This window comes from Prionailurus bengalensis, chromosome C1 (genome assembly GCF_016509475.1).
Source record: "Prionailurus bengalensis isolate Pbe53 chromosome C1, Fcat_Pben_1.1_paternal_pri, whole genome shotgun sequence".
In the NCBI taxonomy this organism is placed as follows: domain Eukaryota; kingdom Metazoa; phylum Chordata; class Mammalia; order Carnivora; family Felidae; genus Prionailurus; species Prionailurus bengalensis.
This window is the reverse complement of record NC_057345.1, coordinates 160,954,730-160,976,444: the sequence shown is the minus strand read 5'-3', so window position 1 is coordinate 160,976,444 and position 21,715 is coordinate 160,954,730. Positions and strand designations below refer to the sequence as shown.

Sequence of the window (21,715 nt, the reverse complement as noted above, 5' to 3'; positions counted from 1 at the left end):
GTTAGTCTTGTGGGGGAAAATGACATTTTATTGTTGTTTTATTTTCTATTTCCCTAGCTTCTTAGTGAGGTTGGACATTTTATATGTTGATTGGTGATTTAAGTTTTTCTTCTGTGACCTGCCTGTTCAAATCTTCTGTTTATTTTTCTGTGAGGTTGCCTTTTCGTCATTAATTCTTAGGAGTTTTTTTATATTAAATATTAAACACATTAAGCCTTAATATATGACATGACTATCCCTATATCCCTTTGTGCAGTTTCTGTTGACTTTGGTATGTTTTGCCCCACATAATTTTTTATTAAAATTTTTTTTTCTTTTTTTAATGCTTACTTATTTATTTTGAGAGAGAGAGAGAGGATGAGCAGGGGAGGGGCAGAGACAGAGGGAGAGAGAGAATCCCAAGCAGGCTCCGTGCTATCAGCACAGAGCCAGATGTGGGGCTCAATCTCACAAATAGTGAGATCATTACCTGAGCCGAAATCAAGAGTTGGACGCTTAACTAACTGAGCCACCCAGGTGCCCCCCTCCATATACTTAAAAACATTTTTTATACAATCAAATATGTCTTCTTTTTCCTTTATGACTTCTGGATTTCTTGTCAACCTGTGGACTCCCCAACTTCAGATTATATAGATTATTTGCTTCTTAATTTTCTTTTTCTCTTCTCATTGGGTTTTTAGGAATCTTTTTTCCTTTGTGTTATATACAGAGTCCTTTCACTTGTTTGTTTGGTCTCTTCCAAATGGATAACAAATTATGATGGTAACATTTATTAAATAAGCATTCTTTCTCCACTAAATTGAAATACCAAAGTGCCAAAGAAAAAAATTCGTGTACTACGTGGACTGTTTCTGTCCTCTCTGTTCTTTCCATGACTATATTTTGTTTACTCTTGTATTAATAGCTTGTTTTGAAGGCAGGTCTCCCTTCACCTCTTTTTCAACATTTGTTTGATTATCCTTGGATATTTGCTCTGCAAGTTTAAAACTACTATTGGGCTTAAAATTAGAATTATATTATACATAAATATAGTTGAAGAGGGAAAGATATTTCTATATTAATTGTTCTCTTTTGGTAACATGGTATCTAATTATACCATGTTTTCTGTTTTTCAATAAAATTTCATAGTATTCTACATATTCTACATATAGATTTTATACTTTCGTTGTTCAACTTATTCCTACATATTTTATAATTTTATATTCACATTATAAATGAATTCTACTTCTTATTCTAAGTGGCTATTTCTAGTTTACGCAAAAGTTATTGAATTATGCATGGCTATCTTCTTTTTTTTTTTTAGTATTTTTAAATGTTTATTTATTTTTGAGGCGGGGAGGGGCAGAGAAAGAGGGAGACGTAGAATCCAAAGCAGGCTCCAGGCTCCGAGCTGTCAGCACAGAGCCTGATGTGGGGCTCGAACCCACAAACTGTCAGATCATGACCTGAGCCGAAGTTGGACGCTTAACCGACTGAGCCACCCAGGTGCCCCTGCGTGGCTATCTTAGATCCAGGCACCTTCCCAAATACTCATTACTCTAACCATCTCTGGGTTACTAGACATACATTGTATGTATTTGTTTTTGCAAACTGAAAAAAAGTCACAAATTCTCTATTACTTATACAGATTTTTTCATTATCTTGTAGCTAAAACCTCTAAAATAAATTTGAATGACAAAGGTAGCAAGCACCAATGTCTTATGAATATAATGGAAATGTCTTCAATATTTCACAGTGTAAGCTGGTGTTTGCTGTTGGATGTTAGTAAAGGTGTTTATCATCGGGCCGCCATCTTAGATGTCAAGATGTAGTACACAGTGGCTCCACATCTAAGAGGAGTTTGTTTTCTCCCAGTGTGCTAGAAAAGTTTAAAGTATCCGTTCCTAGAAAGTCAAAGATACAAAACAGTCTGGACCAGTGCCTTTTTTAGAGATAGATTTCAAAAGATCTTACCAATTTCATCTAATATTTTATTGTCCTGTTTAGGTTTTTTTTTTTTTTTATGTTTATTTATTTTTGAGAGAGGGACAGAGACAGAGTGTGAGCGGGAAAGGGGCAGAGAGATAGAGGGAGACACAGAATCTGAAGCGGGCTCCAGGCTCTGAGCTTTCGGCAACAGAGCCCAACGTGGGACTAGAAACCGGGAACCTGAGATCATGACCTGAGCCTAAGTCGAGCACTTAACCGATTGAGCCACCCAGGTGCCCCAATCCTGTTTAGGTTTTCTAATTCCTCTTGGATCAAATCTGGTAGTCTATATTTGGCAAGAAAAGAATCCTTATTTCTTAAAGATTTTTAAGTATATTATGATATATTAAAATTTAACAATCTGTCCTAATTTTAAAATAATATCTGTATCTATGATTAATTTTTTTCTTATTCTGAAGGTTGTATATTTTGTTTTTTCTCAGGTTGGCAATGGTTTGTCTCTTTTATTTTATTTTTTTTTAAAGAACCAGCTTTTCATTTCATTTATAATTTCTTCTATTTTTTATTCATTTCAGTTTCTTACTTCTCCTATATTCACAGAAAAGTGAAGTTCACACTGATATCCCAATTAGATAGCTGGCTATATACTGTCCTAAGGAAGGGAAGTGAATTGCCGTAGTTCACAAAGATTTTTCAACAAAATGGTTACCACCAAAAAGATTTTAAAAATTCACCTTTTACTTTAGTGTCCTAGAATAGCCAAATCCTTATCACACTCCATTAACTTTTGTTCATATACACTGCTCTCAAATGTATGTGTTTTTAATAAGTGAAGAAAAGACAGGGGAAAACTAATCACTGAGCCTTCAAAATCTAACAAAGAAGTAAAATTCATGTCTTCACTCATAAAGTTAGGAAAAAGAAATGACAGGGGCACCTGGCTGGCTCAGTCAGTTAAGCACCCGACTCTTGATTTTGATTCAGGTCATGAGTCCGGCGTCAGGTTCTGTGCTGACAATGTGGAGCCTGCTTGAGATTCTCTGTCTCCATTTCTCTCTCTACCCCCTCTCCCTCTCTCTCTTTCACTCTCATAAATAAATAAATAAATAAATAAATAAATAAATAAATAAACTTAAAAAAAAAAAAAAAGGAGGGGCGCCTGGGTGGCTCAGTTGGTTAAGCGCCCAACTTTCCCTCAGGTCATGATCTCACAGTTTGTGAGTTCGAGCCCTGCACTGGGCTCCGTGCTGATAGCATGGAGCTCACTTTGGATCCTCTAATTCTTTCTCTGTCCCTCCTCTGCTCATGTGTGCACACGCTCTCTCAAAAGTAAATAAACATGAAAATAAAATTTTATAAAACAAAAAAGAAAAGAAAAATGATAGAGGAATATGGGAAAGAAATCTTGCCTATGCTTGATTATTCAGCACATGGAACTTGAAGTCCAGATAATGGCAGTCTAGGTGTTATGGAGACAGTAATTTCCCTACATAGATATGTCCATATTTTTTTTTTTAATTTTTTTTTTTCAACATTTATTTTTGGGACAGAGAGAGACAGAGCATGAACGGGGGAGGGGCAGAGAGAGAGGGAGACAGAATCGGAAACAGGCTCCAGGCTCTGAGCCATCAGCCCAGAGCCTGACGCGGGGCTCGAACTCCCGGACCGCGAGATCGTGACCTGGCTGAAGTCGGACGCTTAACCGACTGCGCCACCCAGGCGCCCCGATATGTCCATATTTAAAATCTCATGCTCAGGGTGCCTGGATAGCTCAGTTGGTTGAGTGTCCAGCTTCAGCTCAGGTCATGATCTCAGTTTGTGAGTTCGAGCCCCGCATTGGGCCCTGTGCTGACAGCTCAGAGCCTGGAGCCTGTTTCAGATTCTGTGTCTCCCTCTCTCTCTGCTCCTCCCCCACTCGTGCTCGCTCTCTCTCTCTCTCTCTCTCTCTTCCAAAAATAAATAAACATTAAAAAAAATTTTTTTTAAATCTCATGCTCAAGCTTGAAGACTGAATTCTGCAGTTCTGGTGGCCCTTCAGGGAAGAATACTTACAATGGAAACAAAATGGAACAGGGCCTAAAGGGAATGAGAAGATTATTTCCAAGAGATATGAATGTGTAGAAAACATCTACAGTATCTGAACTGTTTTGCTTTTCATATCATGCTTACAAATACACTGAGACATTGACCTGTAAGATGTAGAGTATGACGACCGTCAGTCCGACCCAGCTGTGTAGACTGTACATGTTGGGGATATTCTTGGCATTGTGGAAATCAAAAACAGCCACCAGAGAGATAATTGCAAGAATGGCAGCAACAGCGTGTAAACCTGCATGGATGGATTTCATCAGGAGCTTGCTGCATTTCCAGGTCCATGGCAGTCTGTATACGATGATGGCTAGAAAGAAGCAAAAGGGGACAGAACGTGGCATTGTTGTTTTTAATTAACACAAGTTGAACAGTTTGACGCGCTGAACACTCCCTTCCATGAAACCCTTTTCACCTGGCTTCTGCTTCTCCCCTCTTCCCTGCCTCTCAGGGGTTCATTCTCGGGCTCTTTTGCCGTCATCTTCTTTATTTCTGACTTATGAACAAACTCTGGTGGCTCTCAGGGTCAATTCTAAGACTTTTTCCTCCCTCTACACTCTCTGTGGGTGATCTCATTCACTCCTTCACTGAGATGCTACCTACATGGCAGGGACTCCCAAATTCTCACCTCCAGTTCATACCTTTTTAAAGTAGGCTCCATGCCCAGCATGGAGGCCAACATGGGGCTTGAACTCACAATGCCGAGATCAAGACCTGAGCTGAGATCAAGAGTCAGACGCTTAACCAACTGAGCCACCCAGGAGCCCCTTAAGCCCAGAACTTTCTTCTTACCTCCAGACCCACAAAATCCAACAGCTTCTTTACATCTCTATAGAGGTGCCTCCAAATATCTCAAACTCAACACATCCAAAACTAAATTATTAATCTTATGACCTGGTTTCTTCATATAGTCATAGTTTGATAAGAAAAGACAGACTAAGGAATATATATATATGTATATATATATGCACAAAGATTGAACCGAACAAAAGAGTATATCCACATATTTTACAGAAAGGTATATCCAAATATAGATAAACATAAGAAAGATGTCAACTTCACTAGTCAACAGAGAAATGCAAATTAAAATCAAATGAGAATATGTCTACCACATATCTGAATGGCTAAACATGAAAAATGCCAAGTATTGCAGAGGATGTAAAGCAATCACAGCTCTCATGTTCTGCTGATGGGAGTTTAAATGGGAACAAACACTGTGGCAAACTAGCAGTATTCACTCAAGCTAAACTTATGCATAACTTATGATCCAGCAATTCTACTCCTGGGTATATGCCCCAAAGGAATATGTACATATGTTCACCAAAAGACATGCACTAGATTATTATTAGCATCACTATTTGTAGTGGCCCCAAACTAGAAACTCCCCAAATGCCCATCATTAATAGAGTGAATAAATAAACTGTGATATATTTACACCATGGAATAATATACAGCAAAGAGAATGAATGATCTATAACTAGAACATCACCCAATGATATGGATCAACCTATAATGTGGGTGCCAAGAAACCAGACATAAACAGTTATAGACTGTATGGATTCAATTTATATGAACTATAAAAACAGGCAAAACTCATCTCTGCAATAAGAAAAGTCAGGATAATGGTTGCCCTTGTGAGGAAGTGGTATAGTAACTAAAAAGGAACATGCAAGAGATTTCTAGCTTTCTGCTAATGATCTGTTTCTCAGTCTGAATGCTGGTTACATAGGTGTTCACGGAGGGAAGATTTCACCAAGCTATACACCATATGTACATTTTTCTGCATGTAGATTAAACTTCAACAAAAACATTTTTGAATAGCATTTTTTTAAATGTGCTGGTTTAAGCAATAGATTACATAGCCATGTTAAGCAGCATGCAATTTTTGTTCTGAAGACAATATCCTGCCCCTACCCACCCTCATTCTCACTCCTCCAGTCCATGTCAGGAAAACTTTAGAGGTCTGAAAATGTATGACAGGAGGATAAAGTCTGAAGAATACTTCCTCTGGAAGGTGGATTCCATTATAACAGCAGTGTATATTGCTTAGTTCCAGCAACGAAAAAAAAAAAAAAGCATATTCCCACTACGGACGTTTATAATTTAAATATATAGAACTTCATAGGATCACAGAAATTTATGGCATTATCTAGTTCATTCTCAGTCACAAACGCATAAACCTACAAAGACAGATGTGGGTTCAGCCTCTTTAAAGCCTACAGCAAAAGATGTCAATCTTCGTATTCTTTGGTTCCATTCCTTAACACTTGACAGCCCTCACCATTAAGACAGTCATCTTTTTATCTAGTCCAAACTCTGAAGGATTGCTACTTACTAATTTTAGTGCATATATGGATACCTTATAAATGTCGATCAATTATATTTCTTCGAGGACATGGAGACTTTTTGGATAATCATTTCTATATTCAGTGAATCTTTTCAAGCCATTTAGTGCAACCAGGTATACCAGTTGACCCTTAAACAACGTTAGAGGCAATGACCCCAACTAAGTTGAAAATCCACATATAACTTGATTCTCCCAAAACTTCACTACTAATAGCCTACTGTTCACTGGAAACCTTACTGATAACATAAACAGTTGATTAACACATATTTTGTATATGCATTATATACTGTATTCTTGGAAGTAAGCTAAAGAAAAGAAAATGTTAAGAAAATCATAAGGACAATACATTTACAGTACTGTCGTGTGTTTATCCAAAAAAAATCCACCTGTAAGTGGACCTGCACAGTTCAAACCCATGTTGTTCAAGAGTCAACTGTACTTTTAAAATCTAGCTCAATGTCCCTTCTCATCCTTACTTCATCCTCTCTGAAGGAAGGAATGCATTTTGCTGTTTCTCCTTGTATCCTGAGCCTAGAACAGCCCTGGGCTCAAAGCATGTAGCTCCATAAGTATGATTTTTAACTCTTATTTTGAGATAATTGTAGATTTACATGCAGTTGTAAGAAATAATACAGACAGATCCCATCTACTCCTCACACAGCTGATAACATCTGATATTACCAATGGTAACATCCTACATAACCATAGTACAACATCACAACTAAGAAACAGACATCAATATAATCCACTGACCTAATTCAGATTTCACTAATTTTATTTGTGTGTGTGTGACTTTTGCGTGTTTTTTTAAATAAAAGATACTTTCTTCAGGCTGATCAAAGTCTCGAAGTCAAACTGAAGTCAACTCAGACACATGGTTTCCCCTCCTTATGCTTTTTCTCCTTGGAATTAGTGGATATACATATCCCTGTGTACATGTGATTCTCAAGTTTTCATATAAATCGTATGAAACATATATGATTCTCAAGTTTTCAAGGAAAGCAAATGTCTCTTTACCCATGACTTTGTGACCTTTCATCCACACCGTGGAACCTTTTGCAATCTGTGTGATCAGGCATTAGTAAAATAAAAATGTGGATAATATGAAAATCTAATAATACATTTCACCCTCTTCTGGGTTAACATGATTTATTACACACACACACACACACACACACACACACACACACAACTGAACCCTTACACACCATGCTAAGTGCTCTATATGTTTACATCATAATTTTTACCTCAACTCTGTGAAGAAGGTATGATTACTATTACCATTATACAGAGGAGAAAGCTAAGGCAGAGAGATGTTAAGTAGCTTGCTTAATCTCAATTTACATTTTAAAAATAATTATTATTGTTGCTATCATCATCATCCTATCATCCAGGCACTGCCCTTATCTTAGATGAGGGAACTTGAACATCTATGTATGAAAAGGAAATACGTGGACTATGTTTGCTTGAAAAGCAAATTATGAACAATAAATCACAACAGCTTTTTCTCCCCGATCTGGATCCTGTTGTGTCAAAAATTTCCAAAATCAAAACTAACCTCTGATATTAGAAGTCAGGAATAATTATCATGACCGAGAGAAGTTACGATGGTTACCAGGAAGATTCTTGGGTGCCTGGGGTGTTGTTTCACCATCCAGGTACGTGAGTGTGTTCATGTTATAAAAACATGTAACTTATGATTTAGGTACTTCTCTGCATGTGTGTGGTTCTTCAATAAAACACTTGCCTGAAAAAAAATGCTCAGTGAAGAATTTTTACTCTTCTAAATACTACAGGCATCATAGAGGAATGTGTTGAATTTCCTGCAAAACTAAAATCTTTGCTCCTTGAGTGTTAAAACTGGATTTTTGAACCTTGCACATTTACTCAAATGCTTTCAGACTGGTTGCACACAAGCTTTCCTTCTCTAGCAGTAGCATGAATGGACACAATGTAATCTTTTATTGATGATTTGGGGTTACCAATAAAACATACTGTCCTATTACCAGTGGAGAAAGTCCTAAGGGGCTTCTAGAGCTGGAGAGGTGCTTCCCTCCCATCCGCATGAGCCCAGGCAGTTACGATGGTTCAGCCCCTGGGTCTAGTTTAGAGTTCTTCAATCTCCAATTTTAGTTTCTTGCTTAGGTTAGGGTGCTTACCCTCTTCCATCATCCTGTATAATCTTTTCTTCCTACCACCCTTGAGTTCTAGTTTATACCTTTTTATGTTGACAAAAATCAGAACCTCTGTTAAATCAGGGTGATGGGTACATGGGGATGTTATGTTACTTTCCGTACGACTGAAAGAATTCTTACTATTTTTCAAGTTAAAACAATATTTTTGTAAGTTCACAAACCCAATAGCGAATTAATCTCAGCCACTAAGTCGGCAGCCCGCGAAAACTGGAGGGGGCTCTCATGTGAGTGAGGCCTGGAGTTTCTGCCTCTCCTGGGTATGTGGAAATTCTGCCAAATATAAATAGTTGACTATCATTCAGAGTGTTCTTTAGATAAATGAGGGATAGCTGCAAAATGTTACATTTGCATAAAGTGTTTACATGTTTTTTAAAGATGTATAAATAACAAAAATACGGTGGACTCCCAGAGAAAAGGGCAATCTTAACAAAGCAAACCACATTTCTTAAACAAGAAGCTACTCTCAACAGCTATAAAAACTGCCTGGAGAGGGGAATTTAAATATTTCTTGCTTTTTTGGCTTGGCATTTACCTAGACACCATTCCTGAGGTTCAGTGAGAAGGAAGAAAAACGTCTCCTAAGCCCATGAGGAGGGGAAACGGCATCAAACGGCTACTTGTAACTGAAACAAGGGTTTTCTGTTAGAGGCCCGAGTTGGCAAGACCATATCCTCGCAGAAAACGAAGGGAAACATGAACACATATATATGTGAAAAATACATTTTAAATCTTCTTCAGAAGAAAAATTATTGGTAGTGGAACACACCAGGAAGAAAGAAGAAAGAAAAGAGAAAAGAAGGCAAAGAAGGAAAGGGAAAAGGAAATCAACACCTGTGTATAATGATTTCTCGGGCAAATGAAGGTGAAAATATAGTAACTTGAACTGAATTTAATTAGAAAATTTCTCAGCTCCTAGCTGCATGATCAATGCAGGAATGTGTGAAAATATACATTCTCTAAGATGTAATCTCTGGTTTGACACCAGCTTTCCATCCATAAACTATCTATAGGCAATACAAATTTTAGATCTGTCAAAGCGTATGTGAAGAGAGAGGCACTTGGACGGAGAAATGTCCCCAAACATAGAAAACAATTTGACTCTAGTTCTTCCGTGTTTCAATCTTGTGATTCATGAAGGTAGGGGCGTGTCTACTTTGTTCAGTGTCTTATCTCAGCAGTTAGCACACAGCCTGGTACATAGTAGGACTTCATTAAGTGTTTGTTGAATAAATAAATTTTTTAAAGTACAGTAGGGGCGCCTGGGTGACTCAGTCAGTTACCCATCTGTCTTGGGCTCAGGTCATGATCTCACAGTATGTGGGTTCAAGCCCCACATCCGGCTTTGTGCTGGCAGCTCAGAGCCTGGAGCCTGCTTCAGATTCTGTGTCTCCCTCTGCCCCTCCCCAACGTGTGCTCTCTCTCAAAAATAAATAAACACTTAAAAATAAAAAAATTAAAAAGTACAGTAATCCATTGTTTCCCAGCAAATGAGCAGATCCTCTTTGAAAATGCACAAATCAAAAACTCAAGACAACCTGTACTGCTGATCCAAGTGTAAGACCAAATGGTTCTTTCAAGCAAGTAAAAGGTAGTCTACACCTGGGCCCACTTAACAGCTTGACGTATGCTTTAAATGAACCCCCAAATAAAATAGGAGTAATTGTTTGAAGTACAGTGGAATTTTAAAACACTTATAAATTCTATTTAAATATGGCGTATGCGTTACACTTTCCTTAACCCTTTGAATGAAGTATTATTTTGACCTCCTTGGTATTATGCTCAGAGCAGGATTTACTAATTTCCCCCATGCACCCAAGAATGTACCAGACTCTATGCAAAGATCTCCAGTTTAAATGTAAAAGCAGAGAATCTTTTAAAATAATCTTGGAAAGATTCCTACGGTAGCTGTCAAAGAGAACCTGAGCTTTGAAGCACAAATGCCTTGAACCCTGGCCCGCCAGAGCTGCTCTAGCCGGAGCACCCAAGGCTGGACGGGCGGGGGCGGGCACGTGACCGGGGCTGCGGTGGCTGGCCGCGGGACTGACCGGCGGGCTTCCGCCTGGGCGGCCCCGGCGCGACCCCCCCCCCCCCCCCCCCCCCCGCCCTGGGCGCCCGCCTCGGGTAGGCCCAGTCCGAGGTCTGGCAGTCAGTGGCAGAGCCGGGCGCCCCTGGCCCAAGCGTCCTCAAAAGCACCACGCCTGCGCTCCTGGAGCGCCCCAAGCTTTCCAACACCGTGGCCAGGGCGTTGCACCAGCACACAAAATGGAGCGGGAGCGCAAGCGGCCAGAGGAGTAAGGAGAGGTGGACAAGATGATGAAACAGAAGATGAAGGAAGAGTAGGGAGAAGGGAGAAAAAGGACACGGCATGTGGCATCCACACGACTCCTGAAACAGAATGCTACGGGCACCAGTGACAGTCACAACAAAGTTTATTACAACGAGAGGCAAGGCGGACCGATCGGGACCAACACTCTTGATAAGAGTGCGGCCCCAAACAGCCAGGGTACAGAGTTTCTATAACCCATTACATCGTTTTATCATCACCTGGGAACAGAACAAAGAAACAGTTTCCAGATGAGTTAGAAAACAGTTGCCAGATGAGTTAGAAACAGTTGCCTAATGAGGTATTTATTTTAGACTTTCTGCCTCTAAGTTGCAACCAGTGGATCTCCTTGACCCTGCCTCTGATGCTCTTTTCTTTGAACTTTTGTTTCCTTAATTAGTGAAGCCTAATTTACAAGAGTATGAGGCCTAGTTTACAAGAATAAAGCAAGGCTGTTATCTCTTAGCCTTCCGTGTCAACACAAAGCTGTTATTTTTCAAGCTAAGCGTTAGCCCTACACTACAATTTAACCCTTACAGGCAGAGAGAATGTCGCTAGAGGAGAACAAGGAACAAATCCTGAAGTCGCAGAAGCTTGGGGCCCTACAGGAAGAGAAGCACCAGCTTTTCCGACAGCTCTAGAAAGTTTTACCTGAGGGTGAGAAACGGAGGCTTAGGGAGCACAGTGACCTGACCAGGCTGACGTCAGTTGCGCAACAGCAGAGCCTGACTGTTCACACAGAAGCTCCCCTCCTCAGCATGCAGAAGAGCCCCGGAGGGCGCAGTCGCCCAGGCACCCTCATAGTGGCTGCTGGCAGGGCCAAACAGATGTTCCCACTCCAAGTACTTACAACCCTGCAGGAGGCGGGCTCATCAGCAGCTTTCGCAGGGACCGCAGAGGTCGGCCAATACCAAGGCCGTGCTTATGGGACCGCCCACCTCGCTGTGGACCCCCTTAGCCATCCCTAAGGCTGCGCTCAGAACACCTTCCGCGTTTCCGGCACTGCGGTACCTGTCATGGCCACAGCCCTGTGCAGTGCACAGCCACCGTCAGCCCACCCAGATAGGGTTCCTCCAGCCTGGTGGTGACCTGGCCTGACAAAAGCCCTTGCAAACGCAGATGCAACATACTGACCAACGGACTTATTTTCTGACTCTTCCTCCCTGCACCGCATGCACCCCCAAGCTCTGCGTCCAGCCCCTGCCCTCTTTGCCTCTGCCCAGCTCCCTGTGCAGATGCAACAGGCAGGAGAGTCGGGCTTTGCAGCTACCAGCCAGCCTGGCCCTCAGTTCCATCTTCATCCAGCACAACCAGAATTCGCCATTCTACCACAAGTGACCATCAGACTTTTGTATTCAACCTCACCGCCACTCCCTGCCATGGGTGAGGGTCCCCAGTGTGTCCCAGTCCAAAAAAATCTACCTGCCACTGCAAAAAAAAAAAAAAAAAAAAAAAAAAGAATCTGAGCTCTGTGTATTCAAACCGCCTCGACCTTTAGAGAATCAAAATGTAGGAAGTGATTTGGATGATTTGGTAGATTTGTTTTAGTATCTTGGCACTGAAGCATCTCTTTAAAGTGACTGAAATCATCACACAGGTGGCTACCTGGTATCGAAGAGTGTGTGAAGAGAGAAAAATTCAATTAATTGCTAGATATTTAAATACCCAGAAACTCTGCATTGTAGAAACATAAGCTATATTTTCTTATGCTTCACATCGATATTATGTAACAAATTAGAAATGGTACTGGCTCTGATATCACCTCTTTGACCCTAGTCAGACAATCTTTAAACTTAGGAGCTGAACGTCAAATCTTAGCCAGCTCTAAATATCTAGGGCTCAGGTTTTCTAGAAGAAAACTGTAACTCAGCTCTAACAAACTTAAATGGGAACAGCTTGTAGACAGGGCTACATTTTACTTATTTGTTTTACACAGTGTCTGGCATGCAGTAAGTGTTTAATAAATGTATGCTAATTAAATAGGATGATATATGAAAACTGGATGAATGAACAAACTTAGAAAAGTACAGCCAAAGTCTGTACAGTTCTTTCAAAGCCTATTTTTACCTTTTAAGAAAGTTTCTCCTGGAAGAAAAAAAAAAAAAAAAACGTTATAAAAAAACATTTCTGGTCTATTTTCTCAACAGAGAAGATTATCCTTTTTAAGGGAAAAATTTAAATCCCACAAAGTCAAGACAGAAAGTCACTTGTAAACTGGGAGGTATGGAGTGGATTTGGTCCATGGATGTGTTTTGTTTGATCAGCACAATATTTGGGGGGTTCTGTTTTGGCTTTGTGGCTGGTTTACTTTTAGACTGAACCAGTTTTTTAAAATCTGTATTCTCCTGGATAATGGGAAGCTCTAGCCACTCGGGGCTGGCATCCCCATAGAGCCACAATCTGCTGCAGCTAAGAGGTTTCCTATTTTGTCAAAAGTAGACACTCTCCAGTTCTTTACAGTCCTCCCTCCACCCTCAACATGCACACACCAAAGGCATTTCCCTTCAGCTGTATGAGGATCTGACCTTTTGTTAATGGTCTTAGTTAACAGATAAAGTAGCTTCACACTAATGTTATTAGGAAACATTGCTCACAATAAAATGACCCCCTGATTGGTAAACTGTGTCTAGATTGGGAAAAGTAATGAAAAATCTATAAATACGTGATAAGAATGCCAAACTCTGGGCTTCCCAGAGTGCAGTGATAACTGTTATACCCTATGTTGCTTTCCTAGGGCTATCATAACAAATTACCAAAAACTGAGTGGCTTCCAGTAACAATAAATGTATTCTCTCATCATTCTGAAGGCCAGAAGCCCAAAATCATGGTGTTGGCTGGACTAGTTCCTTCTGGAGGCACTGAGGGAGAATCCAGTCCATACCTCTCTCCTAGCTTCTGGAGGCTGCTGGCAACTCATGGTGTTGCCTGGCTTGTTGACACATCATTCCAATCTCTGCCTCCATCTTCATATTGCCTTCCCCTCTCTGTGTCTGTGTCTCCAATCTTCTCCCTTCTGAGGACACAAGTCATTGGATTTAGGGCCCACTCTAAATCAGGATGGTCTCATCTTGAGACCCATAACTTTACTTCTGTAAAGACACTATGGTCACATCCACAGGTCCTTAAGAATAGGACTTGGACATATCTTTTTGGGGGACACTGTTCAACTCACTATATATCCCCTGCAGGAACACCGGAAGCCAGATCTATAGAGTATTGCAAGAGATACTGGCTGCTTTGGGGCATGGAGACCTAAAGCTCTGATCCCACCAATGCAGATCTCATCTCCTGGTGAATAAACTGTCACCTGCAGAGAGGCTAGTTTATGGGGGGGGATATATGGTTGCTACATGAACCACCGCAGAAAGGATGCCTGTTTGGGGCACCTGGGTGGCTCCGTTGGTTAAGCATCAGACTCTTGCTTTCTGCTCAGGTCATGATCTCATGGTTCGTGGGATCGAGCCCCACGTTGGGCTCTGCACTGACAGTTCAGAGCCTGTTTGGGATTCTCTCTCTCTCCCTCTCTCTCTGCCCCTCCCCAAACACACTCTCTCTCTCCCTCTCAAGATAAATATTTTTTTTTAATCACTTAAAAAAAAAAAGAAAGAAAAGAAAAGAAAAAGGATACCCGATGCGGTCACGCTAGCAAGCTCTGGTTCCTATCCTACATCCTCCTAAGTGGGCTGGTGCCCAGTGTGGTCTTGGCAGTCTTGTGTGTCTGAATGTTTAGTTGAACACAGAAAGACATTCTCGTGGGTGCTACACACCTAATCCACTTCACATATTTACTTTATAAACCATCCTTGTAGGTATGGCCCCTGGTTTAGAGGACTGCCCAAACTTGCATTAATTTAGTAAATATTTATTGAATTCTGACTGCATGCTAGGTAATGTTCTACACACCATGGATACGTCAGTGAGGAAAACAGACAAGGGAACTGACATTTTAGTAGGAGAAGCCAATGAGTGAATAAATAACTAAAATAGTCGATGGTCAGAATCTGGGTAATACTGTATTTTAAGTTTGGCATCTATATAATTATCTGAAGGACTGGGTGAGAAGTGTGATAGGGAAAGAGGAATCCAGGATGACTGAATGAACATCCAGAAGGATGGGGTTAAGAGTATGGTTGTTTTTAAGATGACAGAAATTGTAACATGTTGGAAATAATCCATCGGGGTGGGGGGGGAGAAACTTAGTGATGCAGAAGGAAAAGGGGAGAACTGAAGTGATGATGTCTTTAGGTAGGCAAGAGGAGGCACAGGTCGTACTTAGCAACATTCTAATGACCCTGAGGCCTTTAGAATAAAGATGCATTTCCAATATAATATGACGCCCATTCTTCCCTAATAAACCAGTACTGCCAAACTGGCTGAACAGGATAATCACTGAGCGGGGAGGGAGAGCACATTTACTTTAGATGTTATTATTATCATTATGAGTAAAATTGCATTTTGTTACAGAACGAATCACTCAGTCATTCAATTGCTATTTATTGGCCTACCAGTTGCCAGATCTAGTTGTTATTCTGGGTGCCAGATATACAACAGTGAGCAAAGTAATCGTTTCTAAAACATTTTTATTAGTTACATTACAAAGAGATCTGCATGTATTTATAACAAAAAAATGTGTTTTGGGTTGCCTTGAATTGTGTCTTCATGCTTTGTAAAAACCCTCATTTCCCTAAAATTGGTAGGTATTATTATTAATAGTGTCCTCAAGGCTGGGTTTAGAGTAGGTATCTGGGGCATTTTCTCCACCATTTTCTTTGCCAGGTTCTACGCCAAGAGCCTTTTCAAATCATATTTAAGTGGACTTGGATTTGGTCATTTTGAGATACATTATTAGGCTACGCCAACTGCCTTAATTTAAGGCCTACTCAATTTCTTTTTCTTAGTCTTTTAAATGTTACTTAAATGTAGTTAGATTCTCTCACAAAGCCAACTTGAGATCACCATACTATTCAATTTCTCTTCCTTCAGTTTATACAGTCAGCAGAGTTCTGCATGTGGAAAGGGAAGGAGTATAGAATTGCTGAGGCTTCTATTCACCCAATTTATATACTTGAATTTTCTACCTTTTACCAAATAACATATTCCACCCTGCTGAACCTTTTAAAAGGTCAACTGCCACTTTGAGAGGGTTTGTTTCAATCTTTTCTGTGGCCTTCTTTTCAAGGGCTGTTTCTCTGATTTCCTGGCAGTGTACTTATTTCATGGGAAACATTCCTTTTAAGAGAAGTACAAAGCCTCTTCTCAAGTTCTCTTTGAAATTCTTCCTCATTCACGTTCGCTAGGTTTCCCACTAGTTTAAAATTTTATTTCAGTTTTAGATGTCCTATTGTCTGTTATATTCTATTTTAGAATACATAGATTTCCCAAAATGTATTTGGACTATGTGCGTTTAGGTATGCATGTACCCGCCCCCCTCCCCATCACCACAACACACACACGGGCATTTATTTTGTAACTTTTATGCTTACTCCAGAGCTTACTTCTTAAAGGTGCTTCACAGGACTCTTTACTTGTTCTCAAATGGTTTTACATGTTGTCTACTGTCTGTGTATTATATTTGTAAGGCATTTTATGCTCAGAGTAATAACTGGATTTCAGCCTTCCCCTCCTCATCTCTAAATATTTGTGCATCACAAACTCCATTTCATTGTGTTCATTACTAGGGATCTGAAAGAGCAAAACCTAAATATTTCCTCACTGAAACAATAAAAAAGTCTGTTTTAACATGGCTAGTCTGTAACGTGTGTTTCCCTCCTGGCTTACAAAGCCAACTCTTTAACCCTGGTCCTGCAACCAGAGCCCCTGTACTGCTGGATAGGAGCAAGTGCGGGGTGACCAAGATTCGTAAGAACTCAGTTATACAATGCATGTGCCTGTATGTATGAAAAAGCTTATGTTTATGTCAATGAAATACAAGATCTGATTAAAGTGCTTTCCAAGTCTGGAATCCAAATAGTAAACAGGACGGGGAATGTTGACAGAACAAACATTCCAAAACTAATACAAAGCCCGTAACTTAGCTTAGGGGAAACAAGGTTTGCATAAAAGCAACAGATGACCATTTCCAAAATATCCATTCACACATTTTTGCTCAAAAGTCAGTATGAACAGATTAAGAAAAGTCCGAAGTTTCAAGAAACTAAACTTTTAGGAAAACTCTAATGGACTCTAACACGAATAAACCATTTCAAAGTGTATTTGAGATGAACCTTTTTTTGCTTCTCTTAAGAATACTTTGCAGAAAATAAGCCTATTGCCATAAAAGCAGAGAAATGAACCTTGAAAATAGAGCCACTGGAAACATACTACTTCCCTGGGTAAGGTACTTAACTGCTTTGTCTTGGTTTATTCTTACATTAACTGTGAAAGAACGCACTCAGTGGGCATACAGGAAGCATTCAATAAATGCCAGCGATTGTTTGGTGACTGTCTCCTCTCTCGTAAGTCAGGAAACAGCTAATATCATCTGTGTTTCCCTTACCCTCAACTATGAGAAGACTCTGGAAAGTTTCCTGGTATTAGGAGCTGCTCTGAAGGGCTGGTTGGAAAAGATGAAGAGACTGTTGCCACTACTTGGAGCAAACAGATGTTCACAGCTCTGGCCAAACTGAAGGGCCCCACCACGAAGGAGAGAGTGTTTTTGATGACAGTGACTTTGGGACTTGAGTCTGTTTTTCTCGTTTTAGGTCAGTGGCAAAATAACTGGGACTTATGTAATGAAATAACTTGGCTGGCCAATGGCAGGCGCACCCGCATGCCTGTCACAACCCAGGTAAGGGAAGCATTAGCAACTTGTCTGCCACTACATCCCAGAGTGGGAGAATGCTGGCCACACCTGCTGAAGGCTGCAGCACGAGCTTTAAATGGAAATAAAAATCTTTTCTTCAGGAATGAGGTCGGAGCTTTTCTGTTAGCTTGTTTGATTCGGAGAGCCAGATATGGCTGGAGAAAAGGCAGCCCGCTCGGAGACAGAGCTAGAGGTTTCGGCCGGTGGCACCTCTTTCTGAAGCCTTTACACTTCTGTCCATTATTTTCTTTTTTATTTAAAAAATTTTTTTTAAAGATTTTATTTATTTTTTTTTTAAATTTTTTTTTTCAACGTTTATTTATTTTTGGGACAGAGAGAGACAGAGCATGAACGGGGGAGGGGCAGAGAGAGAGGGAGACACAGAATCGGAAACAGGCTCCAGGCTCTGAGCCATCAGCCCAGAGCCCGACGCGGGGCTCGAACTCACAGACCGCGAGATCGTGACCTGGCTGAAGTCGGACGCTTAACCGACTGCGCCACCCAGGCGCCCCAAGATTTTATTTATTTTTGAGACAGACAGAGAGAGAGAGAGAGCATGAACAGGGGAGGGTCAGAGAAAGAGGGAGACACAGAATCCGAAACAGGCTCCAAGCTCTGAGCTGTCAGCACAGAGCCCGACCCGGGGCTCGGACCCACGGACCGCGAGATCATGACCTGAGCCGAAGTCGGACGCTTAACCGACTGAGCCACCCAGGCGCCCCGTCTGTCCATTATTTTCTGAGGTATAACCTCAGCTCACCATTTTCTACCTTCTTCTAAATACTTTGTCTGCAAGGCCTTTACTTCACTTTTCGAAAAGTGCCTACAAAGAAATGGCACTTGCGCCACTGGCTGGAGGTTCCTCCAGCCAAACAGCGGAGGAAGGAAACTGTCAGGACACAATACCACACACACACACAATACCACACACAACCACAATAAAAACTGCCATGGATTGAAGGAGGAGGGGGGTGGACAAGCGAAATGGGTGAAGGCGGTCAAAAAACTTGACTTCCAGTTATAAAATAAGTCCAGGGGATGTAAGGTACAGCATAGTGACTACATTAATACTATTATATTGTATATTTGAGCCGTTGCTAAGAAAGTAGATCTTAAAGGTTGCTCAGGGGGTACATCTTAAAAGTTCTCATCACAAGAAAAAAAATGCGTAGCTACGTGAGCTGTTGGAAGTTAACGAGACTTACTGGGGTGACCACTTCGATTTATAAATCACATGTGTGGGGGATAAGCTTAGGAGTCCCCCGGGCTTACACCAATGGGTTAACAAGGCATAATGACATACAAAGTCATAAAATGCTCACACCTGAGTTTGGGTAAACCAGATTGGCACTCCAAGAATAGGGGAATGCAAAGACACCCCAAGAATAGGGAGGCACAAAGGTGCCAGGAGTAGGGAGGTGCAAAGACACCCCAAAAGAGAGAGGGGGGTGCAGAGTCCCCAAAATAGAGAGGGAGAGGCAAAGGCCTGAGACAGAAACAGTGCAAAGGTGCCTGATACATAGGTATAGGAAATAGACAAGATTAGATGTTCAGGGTGAAAGCACCCCCAATTTAGTAGTATAGCAGAAAAGCTGCTTTCACAGGAGAATAGGGCCAGGTTAGGTAAATTGGTGAACTGGACTATGGACTGCTGTGCTGCAGGCAAAGCAGCCAGAAGCAGAGATGGTTAACAAAAAGAAAGGTGCCTTATTCACCTGGAGGCTATTCCCCCTGTCTCATCCCTAGGCTAGCTAAGATAAACAGGCACTGCGCCTCCTGTCGGCTGTTAACAACCATCTACCCATCTGCCCGGTGCCCGGATTTTGTTTTATATTGACCCAAACCCCAAACACTGTATTTCTTCAAAACCCCCCTCTTCTCTCACATCCCCAAGTTAAAGTTCCTAGTTTCTTTGTCTCTTTGTGCACGCCCATCACGTTTGCAAGCCTTCTGATCTGAATAAATACGGGGCAAGGACCCTTATTCGGGGCTCTTGTCTTTTTCCTGGACATTAGCCATCTCTTGCTTTCATCCTGTGTCTGCTCTTCTGCTGGCCAAAAGAGAACTCTAGACTTAAGAGTCTACGACACACATATATATTCTTACACATGACCATGTTATACACGTGAAACATGTTGTTATGTCAGTTATAGCTCAAAACAAAAACAAAAACGAAATATGTCATCCACTGAACCCTCCCTCTGGGCTAGCCTCATCCCAGAGCATGAGTACACGCCCGGAGCTGCACTCTCGTGGGGCCAAACGTGGACACAGCAAACCCCAGGGATGTCTCAAGCACAAGCATCTCCGGGAGCCAGGCAGCCGCAAGCCCCACCTGCCTGCTCCCGCCCCACTTCAAGGCCAGCGCCCAACAGGAAGCCCCGCGGGAGAACTTTCGCTGGTCGGAAGCCACAAAAACAAGTCTGTGAAGGCAGGGCAGCCTAACCCCCTTTTGAGTCCTGGCAGCTTCCTGGGCTGGACTGAAGTGAACGCTCTAGGAGACGCGAGACTAGAGCTGATGCTTCGCTCACCCCGACCACCTTCACTCAGGCCTGAGGATGGGGCAACAGGAGACCAATTCTCGCCCTACCCTTTCCGCCTTCCTCTCCTAATCTGTAGCGGGGAAGAAAGTTCAGAGGAAGGCCTCGCCTAAAGAGCGTTTCGGCACCCATGATTGCGCAGGCTCCGTCCACGGGGGGCAAATTTCGGGGCCAGGGACGCTCCGCACTCCGGCCTCCCTCCTCCGCTCCGCTTTCTGGGGTCACGCGGCTGCCTCACGTGCGCCCCGCGCCCCCTCGCAGCAAAGAGTTAACCAAGCGGGGCCCGCGCGCCGGGCCACCCGCTCCGCCGCAGCCGTGCCCAGCCGCCCCCCGCGAAGCATCTCGTGGCGGTGCCCGCGCCTCGCGCGCCGCCGCCAGGCCGCCCCTCCCCGCTCGCCCACGTCGGCCAGGGGCAGGCTCCGCGCGCCCGCGGCTCCCGGCCCCGTCCCGCCGCCACGCCCGGCCGTCTCCGCGCCCCGGCCCCCCGCGCTCGCCGAGCTCCCCCTCGCACCCGCTCGCACCCCCTGGCTCGCCCACGTCAGCCGCACTCGGCTGGGATCGGTCGGGGAGCCCGGCCGGCGCGTCCCTCCCCGCTGCCTCCCAAGAGGTGCCCAGTACCGATGCCCTGGATGAAGACGAAGCCAGTGACCACGAGCACCGGGTGCCAGTTAAACTCGAGCGCGGTCCCATCCCAGCCGAGTCCCTCCCGGTAGTGGAGGACCCAGATGAGGGTGAAGAGCACGGACAGGAAGCCGACGAGCAGCGCCGACACCAGCAGCCCCAGAAAGCCCCTGTAGCCGTCCATGGCCATCAGAGCCCCATACTCCGCGCCTCGGCAGCGACAGAAATTCTGCCAGGCGGCGGCGGCGGCCTCCGGGCACTCCTGGGAGCCGTCTCCGCCCGGGAGGAGGGGCTTCCTCGCGGGCCTGCCGGAGCGTGGGGCCTCCCGAGGGTGGGCAGCTCGCGCTCAGAAACCCGCCCCACCCCCGAGATCTCGGGCCGCCCCCTGGCCCAGCATCCGGTAACCGATCCAGTTGGTTGTTGAGAGCGAGGGAGCGCGGAGGATTCCATGCCCGCCGCTTGCTTTTGACTCTGCCCTCGTCTCTTACTTGTGGGGAGACGAAGGCAGTGGTGCTCGCTCTAGGTTATGAGAAGAGTTGGGACTGTGTGTCGATGTGGATTAAGGAAGCCTCCAGAGCCCCAGCCCTGAGGATTGGCCGTCTTTGATGCCAGGAATGCGCCAAGGAGGCCCTACCTGGCAAAGTAAACTACTCGCGGTTTGAGCTTTCGACAGGGGAGACAGACATCGTCTGGACCCTGGACTTGCCTATATAGTGTCAGAAATAGTGGATCTTAAATGTGCTCACCTGCACAAACCTATTTGTAACAAAGCCCCGCTTTGATGAAGTGAAGCTTCTTCACTCTTTTGCCCTCTTTCCAGCATCATTGTCACCCTTCTCCATTAGACAAGGGACGTGGTGTTGTCATCTG

At 43.0% G+C, this 21,715-nt stretch overlaps 1 protein-coding gene and 1 pseudogene across 1 annotated transcript in view; one reads left to right on the top strand and one right to left on the bottom strand.

Annotated features, from left to right (window-relative positions):
• Positions 1–21,231, bottom strand: part of LOC122481449 (plasma membrane ascorbate-dependent reductase CYBRD1) — a 36,125-nt gene extending 14,894 nt beyond the window's left edge. The window contains exons 1-2 of the mRNA XM_043577025.1: positions 20,843–21,231; positions 4,119–4,327 (exon numbers count right to left, since the gene is read on the bottom strand). Coding sequence (XP_043432960.1) covers positions 4,119–4,327; positions 20,843–21,035 — 402 coding nt within the window. The 5' untranslated portion in view covers positions 21,036–21,231. The remainder of the gene's footprint in view (positions 1–4,118; positions 4,328–20,842) is intronic.
• LOC122481450 lies at positions 10,771–12,233 on the top strand (annotated as a pseudogene).
• Positions 21,232–21,715: the final 484 nt, after the last annotated feature.